Here is a 22,832-nt window from a genome sequence, read left to right on the forward strand (position 1 = left end):
TACATAAGAAACCACACACAGTGTGTTCTGACACACATACACATACACACACACACACACACACACACACACACACACACACACACACACACACACACACACACACACACACACACACACACACACACACACACAGCCACTTTAGGACCATGTTGTGTACCATACCATCTGCATGTTACCAGTCTCACAGATAGCTGGAGGCAGGTGAAGACATTCATATCTCTCTCTTGCTCTCTCACTCTCTCTTTCTCGCTCTTTCTCTCTCACGCTCTCCCTCTCTCTCTCTTTTTCTGAGGTAGTTGAAGAGACACATATCTTTCTCTTGATTCTCTCTCACTCTCCCTCTCTCTCTCACTTTTTTTGACCCAGAGCTGCAAATGAAAAGAAAAACGGAACAGTTGAAAACATTGATAAAAGCTTCAGAGGGAGTCTATAGAGTCTACAATGCTAGTTTGTGGAGAATGTCTTCTGAGAGCCTTTCAGTCTTGGCACAAAAAACGAGGAAATGTTTAATTTCTCTTCCCACTCCATGCCATGGAGAATTAATGGAGAATTAATGGAGAATTAATGGAGAATTAATTGTTTTATGTGGGATATTTGTCCCAATAAGATTTTGTATATGAGATTAGTGTTGCTCTTCAGCAAACACCCCGCAGAATGTAGAGTCCTGTTCTCAGCTTGCAGAAGCACCACTGTCACATGATAAGGGTAGGCTCTCAGGCTACTAACTTTAGCTGCCCATTGTTTGAACAAAGCCTGCAATTATGGTGCTGATTATCCAGTGATTTATCCATTAAAGACCCAGGCCTGACTGGCAAGGCACTGATTCCATTCATTGCCACCTGACAATGGAGCTGAGGAAAGAGAGTGCTCCTCAGCTGTGCTAGAGCTACAGTACAGCTCTCTCGCTCCCTGCGCTTTCTTTCTCTCTCTCCATTTCTCTTGCTCTCTCTCATCCTCTCTGCACCCTCTCTCTCTCACTGTTTTTTCTATTATGTACTCTGCTCTCTCCCTTCCTCACCCTCTCCATCATTTTCTCCCTCTCTGCAATCTTATTTCTCTCTCTCTCTCTCTCTCTCTCTCTCTCTCTCTCTCTCTCTCTCTCTCTCTCTCTCTCTCTCTCCCCCTCGCACAGGCTCTTAAGTGAGCTACTCTCAGAAAGAGCTAATTGTATCGCATCACATCCCAGACAAAGACTGCCAGGTGGAATAGAAAGTGTTTCCTGAAAAACAGCCATTTACAGAAACTTCAATATGTCTCGCAGTCCCACTTTCTATGAGGTAAAAATGTATTAAGCACTCCTACTCTGAGATGCTTAATGAATATGGGCCCAGGTGTTTCCATAACCATGGTTCTTTTCTCTCTCCCGTGTGTTACAGAGATTTCCTTCCCCGTGGCTCTGGCATCGTCACCCGCCGTCCCTTGGTCCTCCAGCTGATCAACTGTCCCACAGGTAAACTCTTCCCCATCCCTCCCTTCCACCTGCCTCCTCACCAGAGCAGTGGTGTAGTGCAATTTCTTTAGGTTAGGGATAGTGATTGTTTTTGTATAGGACGTCATCATTTTCTCAGTCAAAGTTTGTACTGTAAGATATAGCCAAATTAATAGTCTATCAATATTGAATATGCATAAAATGCACCCTCCAATTGCATCATCTGCCATCATCACTCTCAATTGTGAATGATAATTATTCACGTTTTACCGGTGAAACATCCAAACTGCATCTCCATGCAAATCATTTGATTGATCTCAATCAGTTTCATGGTAATACGCATTTATATATTCCTGAATGGCTGTTCTGTGAGTGAATTAGAGCAGACGGTGTTAAAACATTATTAGCCTTTCTTGTGTTTTGTTTCATTCAAAGCGTATATCCTACATAGTGGCTCTGTTGGTATTTGGCGCATTTAATTTACTATTCAGCTTCAGCGAACCATCCTAAAATCTCATTACAAATGAGGTGTTGTTGTTGTAACAGTAGTGTCGCAGGCATACTATGTTATGGAAAATGCAAATGTGATCTTGCAAGACATTGATTCAGCTTGGATCTAACTTTACTGAATGAGCACCATTGTGAAAAGTGATAATCTTCTATTTGTAGTAGTAATAATATTATGTGATGAGTTTGACTATTAGCCATAGGCAACAGATCTTGATGACATGCCATTTTAAGTAATTAGAGCGTCCTTCGTGGTGCTGAAAGGACAGCGCCAGGATTGTGCAATGATGTTAAACAAGTTGAACCAACTTGTGGTGCTGAAGGACAGCACCAGGATCGCACAATGATGTTAAACAAGTTGAACCAACTTGTGGTGCTGAAGGACAGCACCAGGATCGCACAATGTTGTTAAACAAGTTGAACCAACTTGTGGTGCTGAAGGACAGGTGAACGACAGCTCTGTGCATTTGTTTTAAAACAGCCATATACTCAAGCTTTTGGTGTGGTCTATTCATGCAGCTCAATAACCTATAACCGAAATTCATTATTACCTCCAACTTGGCCCAATTCACATTTCCAATTGCCCACCCTGTCACACCAGGCTAGAATGGGCCCTGCGTCTCAACCAATAGCCAATGTAGGCTAAATATTCCAAGCAGGGCTACAGCAACTTCCAGAGAGGATCAGGCTCCTTGGGCTTTGCAGTGGCCACTTGGGAGAATGGTGTCACTGTAACCAAGTGGTCACATATATTCTGGGTTCCACTGTGTTAGAGTAGAGAGGAGTTTTTTGAACATCAAAGCAGACACAGGGTCAATTTTGATTTTTCTTTCAATTTTCTGACTGGCCAAAGTGGTGAAGCCTCCGCCGGGCCTCCACTGTGCATACGTAGCCTGTATAGTTCTTCATCATTCTCGCCACCACCAGAGAGAAGACAGGGAAGAAACCACCATTTACCTACAGTGCCTTCAGAAAGTATTCACACCCCTTCAATTTTTCAAAATGTTGTTGTGCTACAGCCTGAATTTAAAATGGATTAAATTGAGATTTGGTGTCACTGGTCTACACACAATAACCCATATTGTCAAGGTGGAAGAATGTTTTTAGAAATGTTTAGAAATGTATAAAAAATTAGAAGCTGAAATGTCACCAGTGCTCCTGAGGTCCAGGCTGCCTGCCATCCAGGACCTCAACACCAGGCGGTATCAGAGGAAGGCCCTGAAAATTGTCAAAGACCCCAGCCACCCCAGTCATAGACTGTTCTCTCTACTACCGCAATGCAAGCGGTACCGGAGTGCCAAGTCTAGCACAAAAAAACGTAAAAGAGGGTGTGGGTGTGTGTGTGTGTGTGTGTGTGTGTGTGTGTGTGTGTGTGTGTGTGCAAATAGTCCTGTTAGCCATAAGACTCCTGAACAGGTAATCAAATGGCTATTTGCATTGTGTGCCCCCCCTCCCTACACCCTCTTTTACGCTGCTGCTACTTTCTGTTTATCATATATGCATAGTCACTTTAACTATACATTCATGTACATACTACCTCAATTGGCTCGACCAACCAGTGCTCCCACACATTGGCTAACCGGGCTATCTGCATTGTGTCCCACCACCCGCCACCCCCTCTTTCACGCTACTGCTACTCTCTGTTCATCATATATGCATTGTCACTTTAACCATATCTACATGTACATACTACCTCAATCAGCCTGAATAACCGGTGTCTGTATGTAGCCTCGCTACTTTTATAGCCTCACTACTGTATATAGCCTGTCTTTTTACTGTTGTTTTATTTCTTTACTTACCAATTGTTTACCAAATACCTTTTTTGCACTATTGGTTAGAGCCTGTAAGTAAGATTTCAATGTAAGGTCTACACCTGTTGTATTCGGGGCACGTGACAAATAAACTTTGATTTGATTTGATGACAGTGGCTTGGTAGTGTTGTTATGGTAACTTCATAAGGCAGAGTAGGCTTTCAATAACAGGCTTCATCACAATGCAACATATTATATATATATATATATATATACACTACCGTTCAAAAGTTTGGGTTCACTTAGAAATGTCCTTGTTTTTGAAAGAAAAGCAATTAAAATAAAATCAAATTGATCAGAAATACAGTGTAGACATTAATGTTGTAAATGACTATTGTAGCTGGAAACAGCTGATTTATAATGGAATATCTACATAGGCGTACGGAGGCCCATTATCAGCAACCATCACTCCTGTGTTCCAATGGCACGTTGTGTTAGCTAATCCAAGTTTATAATTTTAAAAGGCTAATTGATCATTAGAAAATCCCTTTGCAATTATGTTAGCACAGCTGAAATATCTTGTCCTGATTAAAGACGCAATAAAACTGGCCTTCTTTAGACTAGTTGAGGATCTGGAGCATCAGCATTTGCGGGTTCGATTACAGGCTCAAAATGGCCAGAAACAAAGACTTTCTTCTGGAACTCATGTCTATTCTTGTTCTGATAAATAATGGCTATTCCATGTGAGAAATTGCCAAGAAACTGAAGATCCCGTACAACGCTGTGTACTACACCCTTCACAGAACAGTGCAAACTGGCACTAACCAGAATAGAAAGAGGAGTTGGAGGCCCCGGTGCACAACTGAGCAAGAGGACAAGTACATTACAGTGTCTAGTTTGAGAAACTAGCAGCTTCGTTAAATAGTAACCGCAAAACACCAGTCTCAACGTCAACAGTGAAGAGGCGACTCCGGGATGCTGGCCTTCTAGGTAGAGTTCCTCTGTCCAGTGTCTGTGTTCTTTTGCCCATATTAATATTTTATTTTTGTTGGCCAATCTGAGATATGTCTTTTTCTTTGCAACTCTGCCTAGAAGGCCAGCAATGGTGACAGTGAGTCTTGCTGGGGTCTGACACATAAGGAAATAAACTTTACAAGCAAAAATACTTTACAATTTAAACACATTTTTAAAACATAAAAATGAAATGGAAGACACAAATGTACAACATAAAAAAAGCAAAATAAATGAATAATAATGATGTGTGGGTGTGTGTAGTGTGTGCATCTATGAATTATACATACAGTGCATTCAGAAAGTATTCAGACGTGTTGACTTTTCCCACATTTTGTTACGTTACAGCCTTATTCTAAAATGGATTAAATTAAATCTACACACAATAAAGCAAAAACAGGTTTATCAAAATCTTAGCAAATTTTGTCAAAATAAAAAAATGGAAATATCACGTTTACATAAGTATTCAGATCCTTTACTCAGTACTTTGTTGAAGCAACTTTGGCAGCGATTACAGCCTTAACTATTCTTGGGTATGACGCTACAAGCTCGGCACACCTGGATTTTGGGGAGTTTCTCCCATTCTTCTCTGCAGATCCTCTCAAGCTCTGTCAGATTGGATGGGGAGTGGGGGGAGCTAGTTTCAGGTCTCTCCAGAGATGTTAGATCGGGTTTAAATCCGGCTCTGGCTGGGCCACTCAAGGACATTCAGAGACATGTCCCAAAGCCACTCCTGCGTTGTCTTGGCTATGTGCTTAGGGTTGTTGTCCTGTTGGAAGGTGAACCTTCGTCCCAGTCTGAGGTCCTGAGCGCTCTGGAGCAGGTTTTCATTAAAGATTTCTCTGTACTTTGCCATAGAGTTTCGTCTTGGTTTCAGCAGACCAGAGAATCTTGTTTCTCATGGTCTGAGAGTCTTTAGGTGCCTTTTGGCAAACTCCAAGCGGGCTGTCATGTGCCTTTTGCTGAGGAGTGGCTTCCGTCTTGCCACTCTATCATAAAGGCCTGATTGGTGGAGTGCTGCAGAGATTGTTGTCCATCTGGAAGTATCTCCCTTCTCCTCAGAGGAACTCTACAGCTCTGTCAGATTGACCATCGGGTTCTTGGTTACCTCCCTGACCAAGGCCCTTCTAGGAAGAGTCTTGGTGGTTCCAATCTTCTAAGAATGATGGAGGCCACTGTGTTCTTGGGGACCTTCAATGCTGCAGACATTTTTTGGTATCCTTCCCCAGATTTGTGCCTCGACACAATCCTGTCTCAGATCTCTACAGACAATTCCTTCGACCATGGCTTGATTTTTGCTCAGACATGCACTGTCAACTGTGGGACCTTATATAGACAGGTGTGTGCCTTGTCCAATCCATGTCCAATCAATTGAATGTACCACAGGTGGACTCCAATCAAGTTGTAGAAACATCTCAAGGATGATCAATGGAAACAGGATGCACCTGATCTCAATGTCGAGTCTCAAAGCAAAGGGTCTGAATACTTATGTAAATAAGTCAATCAATCAAATTCAATCAAATGTATTTATAAAGCCCTTCTTACATCAGCTGATGTCACAAAGTGCTGTACAGAAACCCAGCCTAAAACCCCAAACAGCAAGCAATGCAGGCGTAGAAGCACCTGTATAAGTACAAGAATAAGTATTTGCAAACATTAAAAAAAAACTGTTTTCGCTTTGTCATTATGGGGTATTGTGTGTAGATTGATGAGGAAAAAACAATATTTAATACTATTTTTTTATAAGGCTGTAACGTAACAAAATGTGGAAAAAGTCAAGTGGTCTGAATACTTTCCGAATGCACTGTACATGTCCGTACATACACATGTGTAGTGTGTGTGTGTGTGTGTGTGTGTGTGTGTGTGTGTGTGTGTGTGTGTGCATCTATCAATTACACATACATGTCCGTACACACACACAAACATTTGGTCACATGGGCGAGAGGCGTTGTGCTGTGAGGTGTTGCTTTATTTGTTTTTTGAAACCCAGTTTGTAGATGTATTGCGTTTTCTGTATATTACAACATTTCAATATATATTTTAAGGTTCATGAAGACCAAACTGTCCTAGAGGAAAACCTGGTTCAGTCCTTAATGCTCAAGTAATGTATAGCCTACCCAAAGTCATTGGAGAGGTAGATTCTAAATAATCCCTTTGCAAAATAAATAAACAAAACACCAATCTCTGTCAAGACCAACCATGGTCACCTGAGATCCTGTTAGGAGCGGTGTTTACATTTTAGGCCTTATTCATATCCTGTATTACCAAGTGGACAAAATGGGCTTCTAATTCTTTTGGGATCATTACAAGGTCTGTGTCCGTCTCATAGTGCCATCTAGTGTTGCTACATTATCTTTCAAACTGTGAGTGATGAAAAGCAAAGATATGACAGAACAACTGTCCTCATTTCCATTCAAGCTGCCAAAAATGGTGTCCTGTTTTTGTCATGGTTCTTGAATGATTTTGTTATCCTCACTCCTCCTTTCCTTTCCTCTCCTCTTCTCTGTCCCCCTCTCCTTCTGCAGAATATGCAGAGTTCCTTCACTGTAAGGGGAAGAAGTTCACAGACTTCGATGAGGTTCGTGGGGAGATTGAGGCGGAGACGGACCGCATCACTGGGCAGAATAAGGGAATCTCACCTGTGCCAATAAATCTCAGGGTCTACTCCCCGCATGGTGAGGACACAGATCCTGCATCTTGGCACATGGGCAACTTGGCACATGGGCAACTTGGCACATGGGCATCTTGGCACATGGGCAACTTGGCAGAACTACCTTGGCGACACTCATAATACTTTGATTGTAGGAAAGAGTTTAACTTTATAAAATGGAATACAAGTATCTTAATTCTATACACAGAATTTGGTGAATCAAGTTTCCCTATTCCCTATTGGTCAAAACTGGCAACCAGTTTGATTGTATAGCAGGGCCCAAAGTTGGTTGTTGTATAGTGAGTCTCAATCAGGTTCTATTAATTATATTATATAGTATTTTATTTTCAAGGTTAGTATCATTCATCAGATCTGATATCATACTTACAAATCTCTTTCTGTCTCCACCTCTCTACCCTCTCCTTTCTCCCCCCTCTCCCCTCTCCACACTCTCTTCCCCTTTCCCCTCCCCTTCTATCCTTCGGCCTTTCACATCTCTCTCCTCTCTGTCCTCCCCTCTCTCCCCTCTCTCCCTTTACCCCTCTCTGCCCTTCTCTCTCCCCTCTCTCCCCTAGTCCTGAATCTGACTCTGGTGGACTTGCCGGGGATGACCAAGGTCCCAGTAGGGGACCAGCCTGCGGACATTGAGCAGCAGATCAGAGACATGTTATATCAGTTTGTGACCAAGGACAACTGTCTGCTACTGGCTGTTTCCCCGGCCAACTCTGATCTGGCCAACTCAGATGCCCTGAAGATTGCCAAAGAAGTGGACCCACAGGGTGGGTGAGGTTAACAAGAGGTTAAAGGCAGGAACTGTAGGCCTTCTGCTTTCATCTGTGCTCTCAGTATCATTCAACATCAAGTTGTGACAGAACAGTTAGACAAGGATGCAATTGAACCTACCTACAGTGCAGATCTGGACTTTGCTAATGTTTTGTGTGTGTGTGTGTGTGTGTGTGTGTGTGTGTGTGTGTGTGACCAGGTCAGCGAACCATTGGTGTGATCACCAAGCTGGATCTGATGGATGAGGGGACTGACGCCAGAGAAATTCTGGAAAATAAGCTGCTCCCACTGCGAAGAGGTGAGACTACACACACACACACACACACACACACACACACACACACACACACACACACTGTCTCAGTGCTTCCCTCTAGTGGTTATCTAGTTGTCTTGCTCACTGCAGCAGTTGGAGGAAGAGAGAGAGAGAGAGAGGGGGGGTGGAGGAAGTGAGAGAGAGAGAGAGGGTTGGAGAAAGAGAGAGAGGGTTAGAGGATGAGAGAGAGAGAGAGAGAGAGAGAGAGAGAGAGAGAGAGAGAGAGAGAGAGAGAGAGAGAGAGAGAGAGAGAGAGAGAGAGAGAGAGAGAGAGAGAGAGAGAGAGAGAGAGAGAGAGAGAGAGAGAGAGAGAGAGAGAGGGTTGGAGGAAGAGAGAGAGAGAGAGAGAGAGAGAGAGAGAGAGGGTTGGAGGAAGAGAGAGAGAGAGAGGGTTGGAGGAAGAGAGAGAGAGAGAGGGTTGGAGGAAGAGAGAGAGAGAGAGGGTTGGAGGAAGAGAGAGAGAGAGAGGGTTGGAGGAAGAGAGAGAGAGAGAGGGTTGGAGGAAGAGAGAGAGAGAGAGGGTTGGAGGAAGAGAGAGAGAGAGAGGGTTGGAGGAAGAGAGAGAGAGAGAGGGTTGGAGGAAGAGGAGGAAGAGAGAGAGGGTTGGAGGAAGAGAGAGAGAGAGAGGGTTGGAGGAAGAGAGAGAGAGAGAGGGTTGGAGGAAGAGAGAGAGAGAGAGGGTTGGAGGAAGAGAGAGAGAGAGAGGGTTGGAGGAAGAGAGAGAGAGAGAGGGTTGGAGGAAGAGGGAGAGAGAGGGTTGGAGGAAGAGAGAGAGAGAGAGGGTTGGAGGAAGAGAGAGAGAGAGGGTTGGAGGAAGAGAGAGAGAGAGGGTTGGAGGAAGAGAGAGAGAGAGAGGAGAGAGAGAGAGAGAGAGAGAGAGAGAGAGAGAGAGAGGGTTGGAGGAAGAGAGAGAAAAAGAAGATTGCAGAGAGAGTGAAGAAAAGAGAGAGTGAAGAAAAGAAAGGGAGAGAGAAAGGTGGACAAAAACAATGTCTTGATTTCAGTGACACATCTGGAAAAAACATCTGTTATTTTCTTTGCAATAAAATATATTTGTGGGAAACCCTAATGCAATCCGCTTATGTGTCGTTTTTCCACTGGCGCTTGGTTAGAACCCAGGCATGTGCTCCTGAACGTTTTCCATGTCCTTTGTCTCTACCTTCTCTGCTTCTGTCACTCTCCCGTGTCGGAAGGCCTCATGTTAAACCACTAGCATATTTACAAGGCTATTCGTTCAGTCCAAAAGGTTACAGAGCAAGACATACTGCTTAACAGAGAAATGCATGAGAAAACTTAACTAGATGGGGATATGTGATCCTTCTTGCCCATGTGGCTGACATTCTTTATTTGTTTTCAGTCATAGCAGGATATGTAGGCATGTAGTACAATCGACAGCTGTTACAAATAACCATCCCACAATAGGGATGTGGGTAACTTCATGGAACCCCAGATTACCCTCCACACCTCCCCCCAGAACTCCCCTCCTCCTTCGGCCCACTACCCAGTGTGGTAAACCCAGACAGGCAAACAAACAAGAAAATAAATCTCACCCACACAAACAAGAATAATAATTACCCTAACAAACTTTTCTTTCTTTTTTTCTCTCCACAAAACAACATTGTGCCTATCTTTGCATCCTGATATGTCCAGTATCAGCTGACCTCGCTCTCTGTCCCAGGTTACATTGGTGTGGTGAACAGGAGTCAGAAGGACATAGATGGGAAGAAGGACATCACAGCGGCCATGGCTGCAGAGAGGAAGTTCTTCCTGACCCATCCTGGATACAGACACCTGGCTGAACGCATGGGCACCCCCTACCTACAGAAAACACTCAACCAGGTCAGTCCCCTACCTACAGAAAACACTCAACCAGGTCAGTCCCCTACCTACAGAAAACACTCAACCAGGTCAGTCCCCTACCTACAGAAAACACTCAACCAGGTCAGTCCCCTACCTACAGAAAACACTCAACCAGGTCAGTCCCCTACCTACAAAAAACACTCAACCAGGTCAGTCCTCCTTTGTGTGTGTGGAGGGGAACACTAATACTTTCCTGATCTGTGGTTCAAATCCCTCAATCATTACCAAAGTGCATAGTAGGAATATTATTTTAGCGTTCACAATATGTATCTTTTCAGTTCATTTTTATAGCCTTCAGAGAAGTCTTCTACCAGATGAGCCATCCACATGACGCATTTTGATGCTTTCCACGAGTTTACAATATCCACTAGAGATGAGAGAGTAGAACGGTAGTAGGCTGGTATGCTAGATCACTGTAATCTCTTCCTTCGCATGTCATAACCCACACTGAGGACCTTGCCCTCCGCAGCAACTGACCAATCACATCCGGGACACTCTGCCGGGGCTGCGGGCCAAGCTGCAGAGCCAGCTGCTGTCTATAGAGAAGGAGGTGGAGGAGTACAAGAACTTCAGACCTGACGACCCCTCCCGCAAGACCAAGGCCCTGTTGCAGTGAGTAGGACACACAAGTACGCACGATGGCATGCACACACACACACACACACACACACACACACACACACACACACACACACACACACACACACACACGCGCGCGCACACACACACACGCACACGCACACGCACACGCACACGCACACACACACACACAAAAAAAGACTCCAGTCACCCAAGTCATAGACTGATCTCTCTGCTACCACACGGCAAGCGGTACCGAAGCACCAAGTCTAGGTCCAAGAGCCTTCTAAACAGCTTCTACCCCCAAGCCATAAGACTGCTGAACAATTCATCAAATGGCTACCCAGACTATTTGCATTGACCCCCCTCCACCCCTTTTGTTTTTAATCTGCTGCTACTCGCTGTTTATTATCTATGCATAGTCACTTTACAAATGACCTCGACTGACCTGTATATAGCCTCGTTGTTGTTGTCATTTTTTTGTTGATGTCATTTTCTTATGTTACTTTTAGATATGCTTAGATTTTTTACTTTATTTAGTAAATATTTTCTTAACTATATTTATTGAACTGCATTGTTGGTTAAGGGCCTGTAAGTAAGTGTTTCACGGTAAGGTCTACCTATACCTGTTGTATTTGGCTCATGTGACAAATACAATTTGATTTGACACACACACAGACACACACACACACACACACACACACACACACACACACACACACACACACACACACACACACACACACACACACACACACACACACACACACACGTCTAACTCCCTTATCCCTGTATCCTATACTCTCCAGGATGGTGCAGCAGTTCTCAGTGGACTTTGAGAAGCGTATCGAGGGCTCTGGGGACCAGATCGACACAGCAGAGCTGTCAGGCGGAGCCAAGATCAACCGCATCTTCCACGAGCGATTCCCCTTCGAGCTGGTCAAGGTGTGTGTACTGTACTGTATGTGTGTGTGTCTCTTACCAGGGCCCCCGCTCTCCTAACTCTTGAGACAGGGCTGTGGATCGACCCCAAACCAGAGACATTATTATAATTACAATAATTATTATTTGTTGAATTTTTTTATTTTTAACTTTCACCCCTTTTCTCACCAATTTCGTGATATCCAATTGGTGGTCTTGTCTCATCGCTGCAACTCCCCTACGGATTCGGTAGAGACGACGGTCGAGAGCCGTGCGTCCCCCGAAACACGACCCTGCCAAGCCGCACTGCTTCTTGTCACAATGCACGCTTAACCCGGCCGCACCAACGTGTCGGTGGAAACAACGTTCTGCTGGCGACCGAAGTCAGATTGGAGGCGCCCGGCCCGCCAAAAGGAGTCGCTAGAGCGCGATGGGACAAGGAAATCTCAGCCGGCCAAACCCTCCCCTAACCCGGACAACGCTGGGCCAATTGTGCGCCACCTCATTGGTCTCCCGGTCACGGCCGGCTGTGACACAGCCTGGGATTGAATCTGGGTCTGTAGTTACGCCTCAAGCACTGCGATGCAGTGCCTTAGACCACTGCACCACTCGGGAGGCACAACCCAGAGACTTTATGAGGAAAACATCCCTCCCTCCCTCCCTCCCTTCACAGTAAAACATTCTGTTTGGCCTTGGCCACAGGATCTGGGCCTGCTGTGGCCAGACTACAGCCTCAGTCGTTAAACATCGCACAGTCAGACTGTCTGTCATCATAAACTCATGGTATAGCTGTGTCATATCAAATGATTAGCAGAGGTGTCAGACTGAATGGAATAACTAAGCAGTGTTAGTACTTAGTCTGAAGGTTTGTTGTTGTTGTTGTACATTTGCTCCTGTGAAGAATATTCTGTTCGCTGTTCAGAGCCACTCAATGCATACAAGGGACCTTCCATCTCTATCTATGAGGTATCTGCTGTGCGTCGGAGGCGTGTGCTCACTATTTAACGCGCGTGTGTGTGTGTGTGTGTGTGTGTGTGTTCTTTCTGTGTCCGTACAGATGGAGTTTAACGAAAAGGAGCTTCGCAAGGAGATCAGCTACGCCATTAAGAACATCCACGGCATTAGGCAACGTCCTTCCTCCCCATCCCCCTCTCCCTCCCCTGTCCTCGCCCGCCTGGCTCGCGGCTGTGGGCCAGGCCAACTCTAATCGCCGTCACCCATCTGATCACAAAGACCTCGAGACACATTGACCGCAGACAGGCACCCAGCATGCTGTCGCACACTGATGTTATCAGAAACAGAAGTGGAGGGATTTGTGATTAGATCTGTGACCGCTGGTTGGATGGTATCTTTCTCTCGCTCCTTGCCCTGCCCCGTGTCTACCTGTCTGTATCTTGTATGTATGACTGTCTGTCTGTTGAAGCCCTAGCCTGATATGCCAGTCATGTGTGACCTAGCTCACTTTTTACCCGTCCCATGACAACGCCCTGTCTTTTACGTAGGTCCCAGAGCGATATAAATCAGAATCCGACAGTGACGTCATCGCTATTCAGGAAGTGAACCTGTTGAAATGAACCTGTTGAATGTCCCCCTTCTTCCTCCCACTCCACCTCCCACAGTGAAGCTAGAAGGAAGTCTTCAAGAACAGGGGGTGGTTTGAGCTATGTAGCAGAATACATGATCCTGGTGACCTACTGCCAAGAACACAAACTAACTTAAACTATGAACAATTATTTTTGCTTAGTGCATACAGTTTCCCTCAGAAAAGCTGCAAAATCTAAATTTACTTGAGCTTGGAACAGTATTGCTATTTGTCTGCATTTCCTTGTCACATTTCCTTTGTGAAAGCAAAATGGCCTGTAAACCTGTTCTGACAGTGAGGGTGAGCTCTACCCGGTCAGTGGTTCTGAAGGAGGGGATGGTGAAAGGAAACCGTTCAAGAGAATTGAGACATTAGGGTGTAGTGGTATAGGGATTCCAAAAGTAATGGCGTCATCTGGATGAGTCCTATGCTGTAATATGTGGGCAACACTATTCACATACTGTATAGCAGGGTCTCCACCTGGCGACACAGGTTTTTTTATTTGCCCCTCCAAAGATGACTGAAAAGTTATCATTCTTTTTTTGCTGGGTTGGGGAGACTGTAAAAACCCCATTCAAATTAGATTTTTATTCAGGATATATGTTCAAAAGTACTCCCACACAAAAGAGAGATATACTGTATGTGATCGTGTACAAATGTTTTTTTAAATGTTATATCTGTTTGGGCTTCTTGCGGTCAATTTGCAGTGTACAAATTATTAGTCATTCTGTTCTGGCCCCCAGACCATCCGCTCAAGTAAAAATCATCCCACGGCTGAATCTAGTTGATGATCCCTGCTGTATAGTAATAATGATAAAAGTTCTGTTCTTTAAGTTCAGTTGTGCTTTTATCGAACTAGCTCAATATTTCCCCCAAACCACGATGTGATGATTTAGCTTCGTTTTTAATACTGTTTTTTGTTGAAATTTATAATCTGTCTTTATCTTGCTGTGCATGATTCTTATTTATGCTTTATGTGGAAGGGGTTTGTGAGGAGGAGTTTATTTCCAAGTAACACTATTCTCTCTGCCTGACCTCCTCCTCCTCCTCTTCCTCCTTCTTTCTCTTTTTCCCTCTTTTTTGAACCTGTCGCTCATTTTCTCTCTACCGGGCAGAACTGGCCTCTTCACCCCGGACATGGCCTTTGAGACCATTGTGAAAAGGCAGATCGGCAAGATCAAAGAGCCCTGCCAGAAATGTGTGGACATGGTCATTTCTGAGCTAGTCAATACCGTTAGGCAGTGTACTCAGAAGGTAAACGCACATGATGGAGAGCGACACTATGGTTTCATCTCTCCCTCCCACCAAAACCTGCTATGTCATCCCTGTTATCGTATCACCGCACTGCCTCGTTTTCCAGACCCTGTTTTCCCGGGTTGGGACAGTAGGGGGCGTACTGGGGTAGTTGGGGTATTGTGAGGGACTGCCTGCCTACTGCTTTGGATGGGGTGGCTGGGCAGAGTGGCAATCGCATGGCCATGTTATAGAACTGTGCTGGGTATAGAAGGGGTCTGGATGCTGCTGAGTTGCTGCTCTGTGGCTACATGTCAAGGGTAGCAACTTTTGACACAGGAGTAAAGGATGAAAATGATCAAATTGACATTCAAAATCAAATTTACGGTCAAATTAACACATCTCAAGACGTTTAATTTATGTTAAGTCACAGGTGACTGAGTTCCTTTTAGCAGTGGATAAATCATTTTCAATGCCTTGAGTGTCACATCAAAGTGTCACTCCGCTGTTGTCCCTGGCAGCCATGTTGGGTGACCTCAGCATCCAGACTTCCTGCTTGTAAGACCGGCTGTGCACCTGCAGCAGACAGGAGCCATGACAATGTGAAGATCTGGATGATTACCAAGGGCCAAGGTCAGCTTTAGAGGGCCCTTTAGGACCACACTCAGCCAAAGGGGCCCCAGTGGTTTTAATACCAGTGGTCTTAATTCCACTGTGACCAGGCCATGTTATGGAATGTGGCCTGACCACAGTGACTCTGGGACAGCGGAATAACAAACGCTGTGACCCTGCTCTGTGTGGTCAGCTGGGGGATAGATGGAGATAGGGGGAAAGGGAGAAGAGGACGAAGATTTAGGGTTAGGTATAGAGGAAGAGCAAGGTGCTTCGTCTGGGGTGTTGGGTGCACAGCTACGGTCTGGCATGGCTCATAACTCAGAGCTGTTGGCCGGTGGAGTGGTGCAGGCTGTATTCTCTCTCTCTCTGTCTCCCTTTCTGGATAGAGGGATAGACCTCAGCGCTGGCCTCTTTAGAATGGCTTCAAGGGAAACCAAATGTCTCACTTGCCTTTTATTCTCTCTTTACTGTTTACCCACCTCCCCCTGACCTGTCACTATCCCCTCTTTTTCATCTGTCTCTCAATCTGTCATCCCTCTTTTTTTCCTCCTTATACGTTCTCTCCTTCTCTGTGTGGCCCTCTTGTGTTATGCTTTCGCCTCTCTATCTCTCTCTCTGCTTTGACCTGCTCTCTATCCCTGTGGATTTTTTTGGTTCTCTCTCTCTCTCTCTCTCTCTCTCTCTCTCCCCTCCGTCACCACCTCCTCTCTACAGGACGGGCCTGTTCACTCCTGACCTGGCCTTTGAGGCCATAGTGAAAAAGCAGATCCAAAAGCTGAAGGAACCCTCACTGAAGTGTATAGATATGGTAGTGAGCGAACTCACCTCCACCATACGAAAGTGTAGTGACAAGGTAACCAAGGAACCGAGCCACGTTCGGAGTCTGACTTGCGTCATTTTTAGAGGTAGGGATAGACCGATGCCTGGACTACAAATCGGAAGCAAATGAACAATTCAAATAATTGATCTATAGTGGTTAGTGTTGTAGCTATATGCTTTCTGTTTGGTCGAATAAGAGGCAAAAATAACCATTTGATTGTCACGATTCTCATCATCGTCTGATGAGGAATATGAGAGATCGGACCAAAATGCAGAGTGGTACGTGTCCATGTTAAATTTATTACAACTGAACACAAAATAACAAACGTGAAACAACGAAAATCGAAACAGTCCTGCAAGGTGACACAACACAAAACAACTACCCACAAACACAGGGGGGAACAGGCTACCTAAGTATGGTTCTCAATCAGAGACAACGATAGACAGCTGCCTCTGATTGGGAACCATACCAGGCCAAACACAGAAATACAAAACATAGAACAAAAACATAGAATGCCCACCCCAACTCACGCCCTGACCAAACCAAAAAATAGAGACATAAAAAAAAGGAACTAAGGTCAGAACGTGACAGTACCCCCCTCCCAAAGGTGCGGACTCCGGCCGCAAAACCTGAACCTATAGGGGAGAGTCTGGGTGGGCATTTCACCGCGGTGGCGGCTTTGGTGCGGGACGTAGACCCCACTACACCTTAGTCTTGGCCCACTTATGTGGCGCCTCTGGAGTGGCGACCCTCGCCACCGACCTCGGACTGGGGACCCTTACAGCAGGCCCTGAATAGGCGGGAGACTCTGGTGGCGCCGGACAGGCGGGAGACTCTGGAGGGAGGAGACAGAGAGACAGCCTGGTCCGTGGAGCTGCCACAGGACCCACCAGGCTGGGGAGACCTACAGGAGGCCTGGTGCGTGGAGGAGGCACCGGATGGACCGGGCTGTGGGGGAGCAATGGAGCTCTGGTGCGCAGCCTTGGCACCACTCCTCCAGGCTGGATGACCACGTTAGCCCGGACCCTCCAGAGTGCAGGCACAGGTTGAACCGGGCTGTGGGGGAGCACTGGAGATCTGGTGCATACCACTCGCACCTCTACCTTAGGCTCAATGCCCACATTCACCCGGCACGGGCGGAGCACAGGCATAGGGCGAACTGCACCATCCCAGCGCCCCGGAGACACAGCACGCAGAGCCGGCGCAGGATACCCTGGGCCGAAACGGCGTACCGGAGACCAAACACGCTGAGTTGGCACAACACGCCCTGGCTGGATGCCCACTCTCGCATGGCAGTTGCGGGGGGCTGGCATATAGCACTCCGGGCTATGAGCGCGCACTGGCGACACAGTGCGCTTCACCGCATAACACGGTGTCTGACCAGTACTACGCCTCTCCCGGTAAGCACGGGGAGTTGGCTCAGGTCTATCGCCTGACTCTGCCAATCTCCCCGTGTGCCCCCCCAAAGAAAGCTTTGGGGGCTGCCGCTCTTGCCTGTTGCGCTGCCTTACCTCATATCGCCGCCGCTCAGCTTTCGCTGCCTCCAGTTCTTCTTTGGGGCGGCGATATTCCCCAGCCTGACTCCAGGGTCCCTTACCGTCTAGTATCTCCTCCCAAGTCCAGGAGTCCAGAACCCTCTGCTCCTTGTTACCATGCTGCTTGGTCCTTTTATGCTGGGTAGTTCTGTGTCTGATTGTCTCATTGTGTCTGATTGTATTTATTTAGTTTGACATACACTACCGGTCAAAAGTTTTAGAACACCTACTCATTCAAGGGTTTTTCTTTATTTTTACTATTTTCTTAATTGTAGACATCAAAACTATGAAATAACACAATTGGAATTATGTAGTAACCAAAAAAGTGTTAAACATTTTACCCCCTACCTTGTCACAACACAACTGATTGGCTCAAAAGAGAGGCTCATTAAGAAAGAAAGAAATTCCACAAATACATTTTTAAGAAGGTACACATGTTAATTGAAATGCATTCCAGGTGACCACCTCATGAAGCTGGTTGAGAGAATGCCAAGAGTGTGCAAAGCTGTCATCAAGGCAAAGGGTCTCAAATCTAAAATATATTTTGATTTGTTTAACACTTTTTTGGTTACTACATGATTCCATATGTGCTATTTTGTAGTTTTGATGTCTTCACTATTATTCTACAATGTAGAAAATAGTCAAAATAAAGAAAAACCCTTGACTGAGTAGGTTTTCTAAAACTTTTGACTGGTAGTGTATACGTTCCCGTTATAGAATGCACAGTAAGCCACACAGCTAAGAAATCATTTCATAGTTTGTCTTTGTCAGTCAGTCTCTTCGTTCATACTCCTTATTCCACAGTTTTCTCTTCTCCTCCTCTCCATGGTTTTTGTATTGTGGTGTGATATTAGTGTTTGAAGTTTATCTGCAAATGTGCCTGGCCCTCTTACATATTTGTTTCCAAATGACAAAGAACAAGACTCAGTGTTGGCTCTGAGCCAGCTACATAGCAGATTTAAATATTTGTTTTTCTTCAAACCTGCCATTCCATATATGCAATGATGGTATCCTAAAAATGATGAATACTCTGTCTGACTCAGAAGACCGACTACCATTTTTTTCAAAGCAGAGTCAACTCACCCATCAGTGACAATATACAGTGAAATTTATTTACTGTGTACTGACTTTGTAAGCTTGGCAAATGCAAAAGACAGATGGTGGTCACTTGCGGTCAAAAGAGGAGTCCTTTCAACACGTGAAAGGATTCAAACATGTATTGTCATGGTAAGCCAGATTACACTGCCCTCAGAAAGAATTCACACCCCTTGACCTTTTCCACTTTCTGTTGTGTTACAGTCTGAATTTAAAATGGATTAAACTCATATGTTGTGTCACTGACCTACATAATGTCAAAGTGGAATTATGTTTTTACAAATGTTTACAAATTAATTCAAAATGAGAAGCTGAAATGTAAATGTCTTGAGTAAGTAGGTATTCAACCCTTTTGTTATGGAAAAATAAGTTCAGGAGTAAAAATGTGCATGGACTCACTTTGTGTGCAATAATAGCATTTAAAATGATTTTTAAATGACTACTCCATCTCTGTACCCCACACATACTGTAAGGTCCCTCAATCGAGCAATGAGGACTAGGGAGTTTTGAGCCTGTACATAAGTCTGTAGAAACAAATATTCCAAAACATGCGTCCTGTTTGAAATAAGGCACTGGTTTGGGGGTGGGATGAAAATGAACAGAGTAGAACTAAGCACAGGCAAAATCCTGGAGGAAAACTTGGTTCAGTCTGCTTTCCAACAGGCACTTGGAGACAAATTCACCTTTTAGCTGGACAATTATCTAAAAACAAGACAATACACTGGAGTTGCTTACCACGACGGCATTGAATGTTCCTGAGTGGCCTAATTACAGTTCAGACTTAAGTCAATGTGAAAATCTATGGCAAGACTTGAAAATGGCATCTAGCAATGATCAACAACCAACTTGACAGAAGTTGAATAATTTTTTAAAGAGTAATGGGCAAATGTTGTACAATCCAGGTGTGGAAAGCTCTTCGAGATTTACCCAGAAAGACAGCTGCAATCGCTGCCAAGCTTATTCTAACATGTATTGACTCAGAGAGTTGAATATTTATCTCATCAAGATATATTAGTGTTTGATTTTCCATTAATTACAGCACACTAAAATAATAATAATAATCTTCCACTTTGACATTACAGAGTATGTTGTGCTGACCGTTGACAAAAAGATGACAATTCAATCCAATGTGGAAAAGCGTTGTGGATACTTTCTGAATGTACAGTATGTTGTTTATTTTCTATAGGAGACACCTGACTATGCACACTGCTATTGATTAAACATCATCTTCTCGAGAAGTGTGATACGGTTAGCTTTCTGTCACACTTCACTATCTATGTCCTGTGTGCACTCGGGAACATGCTATGTAGTCAGTACAACGCTGGTGAACAATATGAATCGCATTCACATTGATAGTCTGAATATGGTAGGACTGAGACGATGGATCTATCCTTACTCTGGTCTTACCATGATATTTAACTCCCTTGTTGTTTTTTGTCATTCTATTTCTATTCAAACATTCGTTTTTATTCTGTTTTGTTTTTGATTGGCCAAAGTAGACAATTGAACTTATTGTCCCAAGTTCCCATCGTAACCAGCATTTGTGTGTTTTCTCCTCAGTGAGTAATACTGTATCTTTGTGACTTCCTCTCAGTCTCCGATTCTGTCATCTGATTTGAGTTCCTCTAGTCGATTCTACTCACTTCCATTCCTGTGTCTGTCGATATGATTTGATCTGTTGTAGTAACTAGTGCTGTTGCAGGTGGAGCAGTTGTATCTTAGCATCTCAACTAACAGATCTACCCACAACATCTATCTCTCTCTGTTTCTCTCTCTTTCTCTTTCTCCCACTCTCTCTTTATTGTCTTCTACATCTTGTTGTGTCTCACCTCTCACTGACTTGTTTATTCTTCAAGCACTTTTTTGAAAAAATGTAAAAGAGCCCTCTTGTGGATTTTTTCATGACCATAAAACAGAATATCCACAAGAGGTCTTTCTGCCCTCTTCCACTCTCTCTCCTTGTCCTCCCCCTGCTACCCATGCATTGTGTGTGTGTGTGTGTGTGTTTGTGTGTAACAATCTTCCTGCATGCTGCCCATACCCTGTTTGTATGAGTTATTGTATATCAAAGTACTTTTTACGATGCATCTCTGTCAAACAGAACATTCCTGACTGGCTGCGCTGGAACTATGTTGTGGATGTGAAAGTTGCTAAGCTTCTTTACAACGACACATTGGTTAATTGGTCTTAAATGTTATAAAGTCACTAATATCAGTCTTATTTTGATTGGTCAATTTAATGTCTGCTCTAGTAAGTCACCTGGCCATAAGGTAGTAGTACAGATGTAGGATCTTAATTTGAGCCAAATAATCCTACAGCAACAGGAAATGTGAGTTTTATACTAAATTGACATTTTTTTAGGGGATGATACATTTGCGGGAAAAATCAGCTCTGAATTTTTTAACCTGAACTACAGTACAAGTTGAACATTACCTGCATTGCAAGAAAGTTCGACTGCAACAAGGTGATCAAATTAAGACCCTACATCTGTATTAGTAATAGCCCGACATGGCATTATAGCACAGTATGTGAAATAGCCCTGCAATGTGTCATCAAAGCCAAAGAACCAGTGTACTATAAGTCACCAGGACTTGTGTTTAGATGACAGTATAGATGACAGTATAGTACTGTTATATAATAGGCGTCAATGACATGGCTATCTGTCTACACATATGAATAAGCCTTAAAGAGCTCAATGTTGCCTACTGTGTATTTGGGCCCATGCCAGGAAGTGATAAATCCAACGATAGAAGAGAAGGATCTCATTGATTCCAATGTGATCCTGTGACCTTGAACAGCCAACGCAAAGGATGCATTGTAACTTGCCAGACGTCAGCTTATTTTATTTCACTGTGATTTCAGTTGGCTTTCCTCCCTCCCACCAGACTCTGTGATTCAGTTGGCTTTCCTCCCTCCCACCAGACTCTGTGATTCAGTTGGCTTTCCTCCCTCCCACCAGACTCTGTGATTCAGTTGGCTTTCCTCCCTCCCACCAGACTCTGTGATTCAGTTGGCTTTCCTCCCTCCCACCAGACTCTGTGATTTCAGTTGGCTTTCCTCCCTCCCACCAGACTCTGTGATTCAGTTGGCTTTCCTCCCTCCCACCAGACTCTGTGATTCAGTTGGCTTTCCTCCCTCCCACCAGACTCTGTGATTCAGTTGGCTTTCCTCCCTCCCACCAGACTCTGTGATTCAGTTGTCTTTCCTCCCTCACACCAGACTCTGTGATTCAGTTGGCTTTCCTCCTACCAGACTCTGTGATTCAGTTGGCTTTCCTCCCACCAGACTCTGTGATTCAGTTGGCTTTCCTCCTACCAGACTCTGTGATTCAGTTGGCTTTCCTCCCTCCCACCAGACTCTGTGATTCAGTTGGCTTTCCTCCCACCAGACTCTGTGATTCAGTTGGCTTTCCTCCCTCCCACCAGACTCTGTGATTCAGTTGGCTTTCCTCCCACCCACCAGACTCTGTGATTCAGTTGGCTTTCCTCCCTCCCACCAGACTCTGTGATTCAGTTGTCTTTCCTCCCTCCCACCAGACTCTGTGATTCAGTTGGCTTTCCTCCTACCAGACTCTGTGATTCAGTTGGCTTTCCTCCCACCAGACTCTGTGATTCAGTTGGCTTTCCCCTCCCACCAGACTCTGTGATTCAGTTGGCTTTCCTCCCACCAGACTCTGTGATTTCAGTTGGCTTTCCTCCCTCCCACCAGACTCTGTGATTCAGTTGTCTTTCCTCCCTCCCACCAGACTCTGTGATTCAGTTGGCTTTCCTCCTACCAGACTCTGTGATTCAGTTGGCTTTCCTCCCACCAGACTCTGTGATTCAGTTGGCTTTCCTCCTAACAGACTCTGTGATTCTGTTGTGTGTCTGCTGTATTGGAAGTACACCAATGTCTGTATTGGTGTGTTTACAAAGAACACATGGAAAAAGGCCGTAGTGTGCCAGGAAAATAATGTGTTATCGGGGAGAAGACTATTTGTTGGGGAGAAGACTATTTGTTGGGGAGAAGACTATTTGTTGGGGAGAAGACTATTTGTTGGGGAGAAGACTATTTGTTGGGGAGAAGACTGTTTGTTGGGAAGAAGACTGTTTGTTGGGCAGAAGACTGTTTGTTGGGGAGAAGACTATTTGTTGGGCAGAAGA

General features: G+C 44.8%; 1 protein-coding gene across 14 annotated transcripts in view; it reads left to right on the forward strand.

The window, feature by feature from the left end:
- The window catches only part of dnm1a (dynamin 1a), a 105,635-nt gene that overhangs the window by 17,172 nt on the left and 65,631 nt on the right, over positions 1-22,832 (forward strand). For all 14 annotated transcript variants that reach the window (XR_006080646.1, XR_006080645.1, XM_042311018.1 and 11 more), the window contains exons 2-10: positions 1,380-1,453; positions 7,227-7,376; positions 7,927-8,130; positions 8,334-8,432; positions 10,129-10,289; positions 10,780-10,922; positions 11,699-11,834; positions 12,868-12,935; positions 14,508-14,646. Coding sequence is in view for 12 of the 14 variants with exons in the window: in XM_042311018.1 (XP_042166952.1) it covers positions 1,380-1,453; positions 7,227-7,376; positions 7,927-8,130; positions 8,334-8,432; positions 10,129-10,289; positions 10,780-10,922; positions 11,699-11,834; positions 12,868-12,935; positions 14,508-14,646 (1,174 nt within the window). In the remaining 2 variants the exon portion in view is untranslated. The remainder of the gene's footprint in view (positions 1-1,379; positions 1,454-7,226; positions 7,377-7,926; positions 8,131-8,333; positions 8,433-10,128; positions 10,290-10,779; positions 10,923-11,698; positions 11,835-12,867; positions 12,936-14,507; positions 14,647-22,832) is intronic.

This window comes from Oncorhynchus tshawytscha, linkage group LG33 (assembly GCF_018296145.1).
Source record: "Oncorhynchus tshawytscha isolate Ot180627B linkage group LG33, Otsh_v2.0, whole genome shotgun sequence".
NCBI lineage: Eukaryota > Metazoa > Chordata > Actinopteri > Salmoniformes > Salmonidae > Oncorhynchus > Oncorhynchus tshawytscha.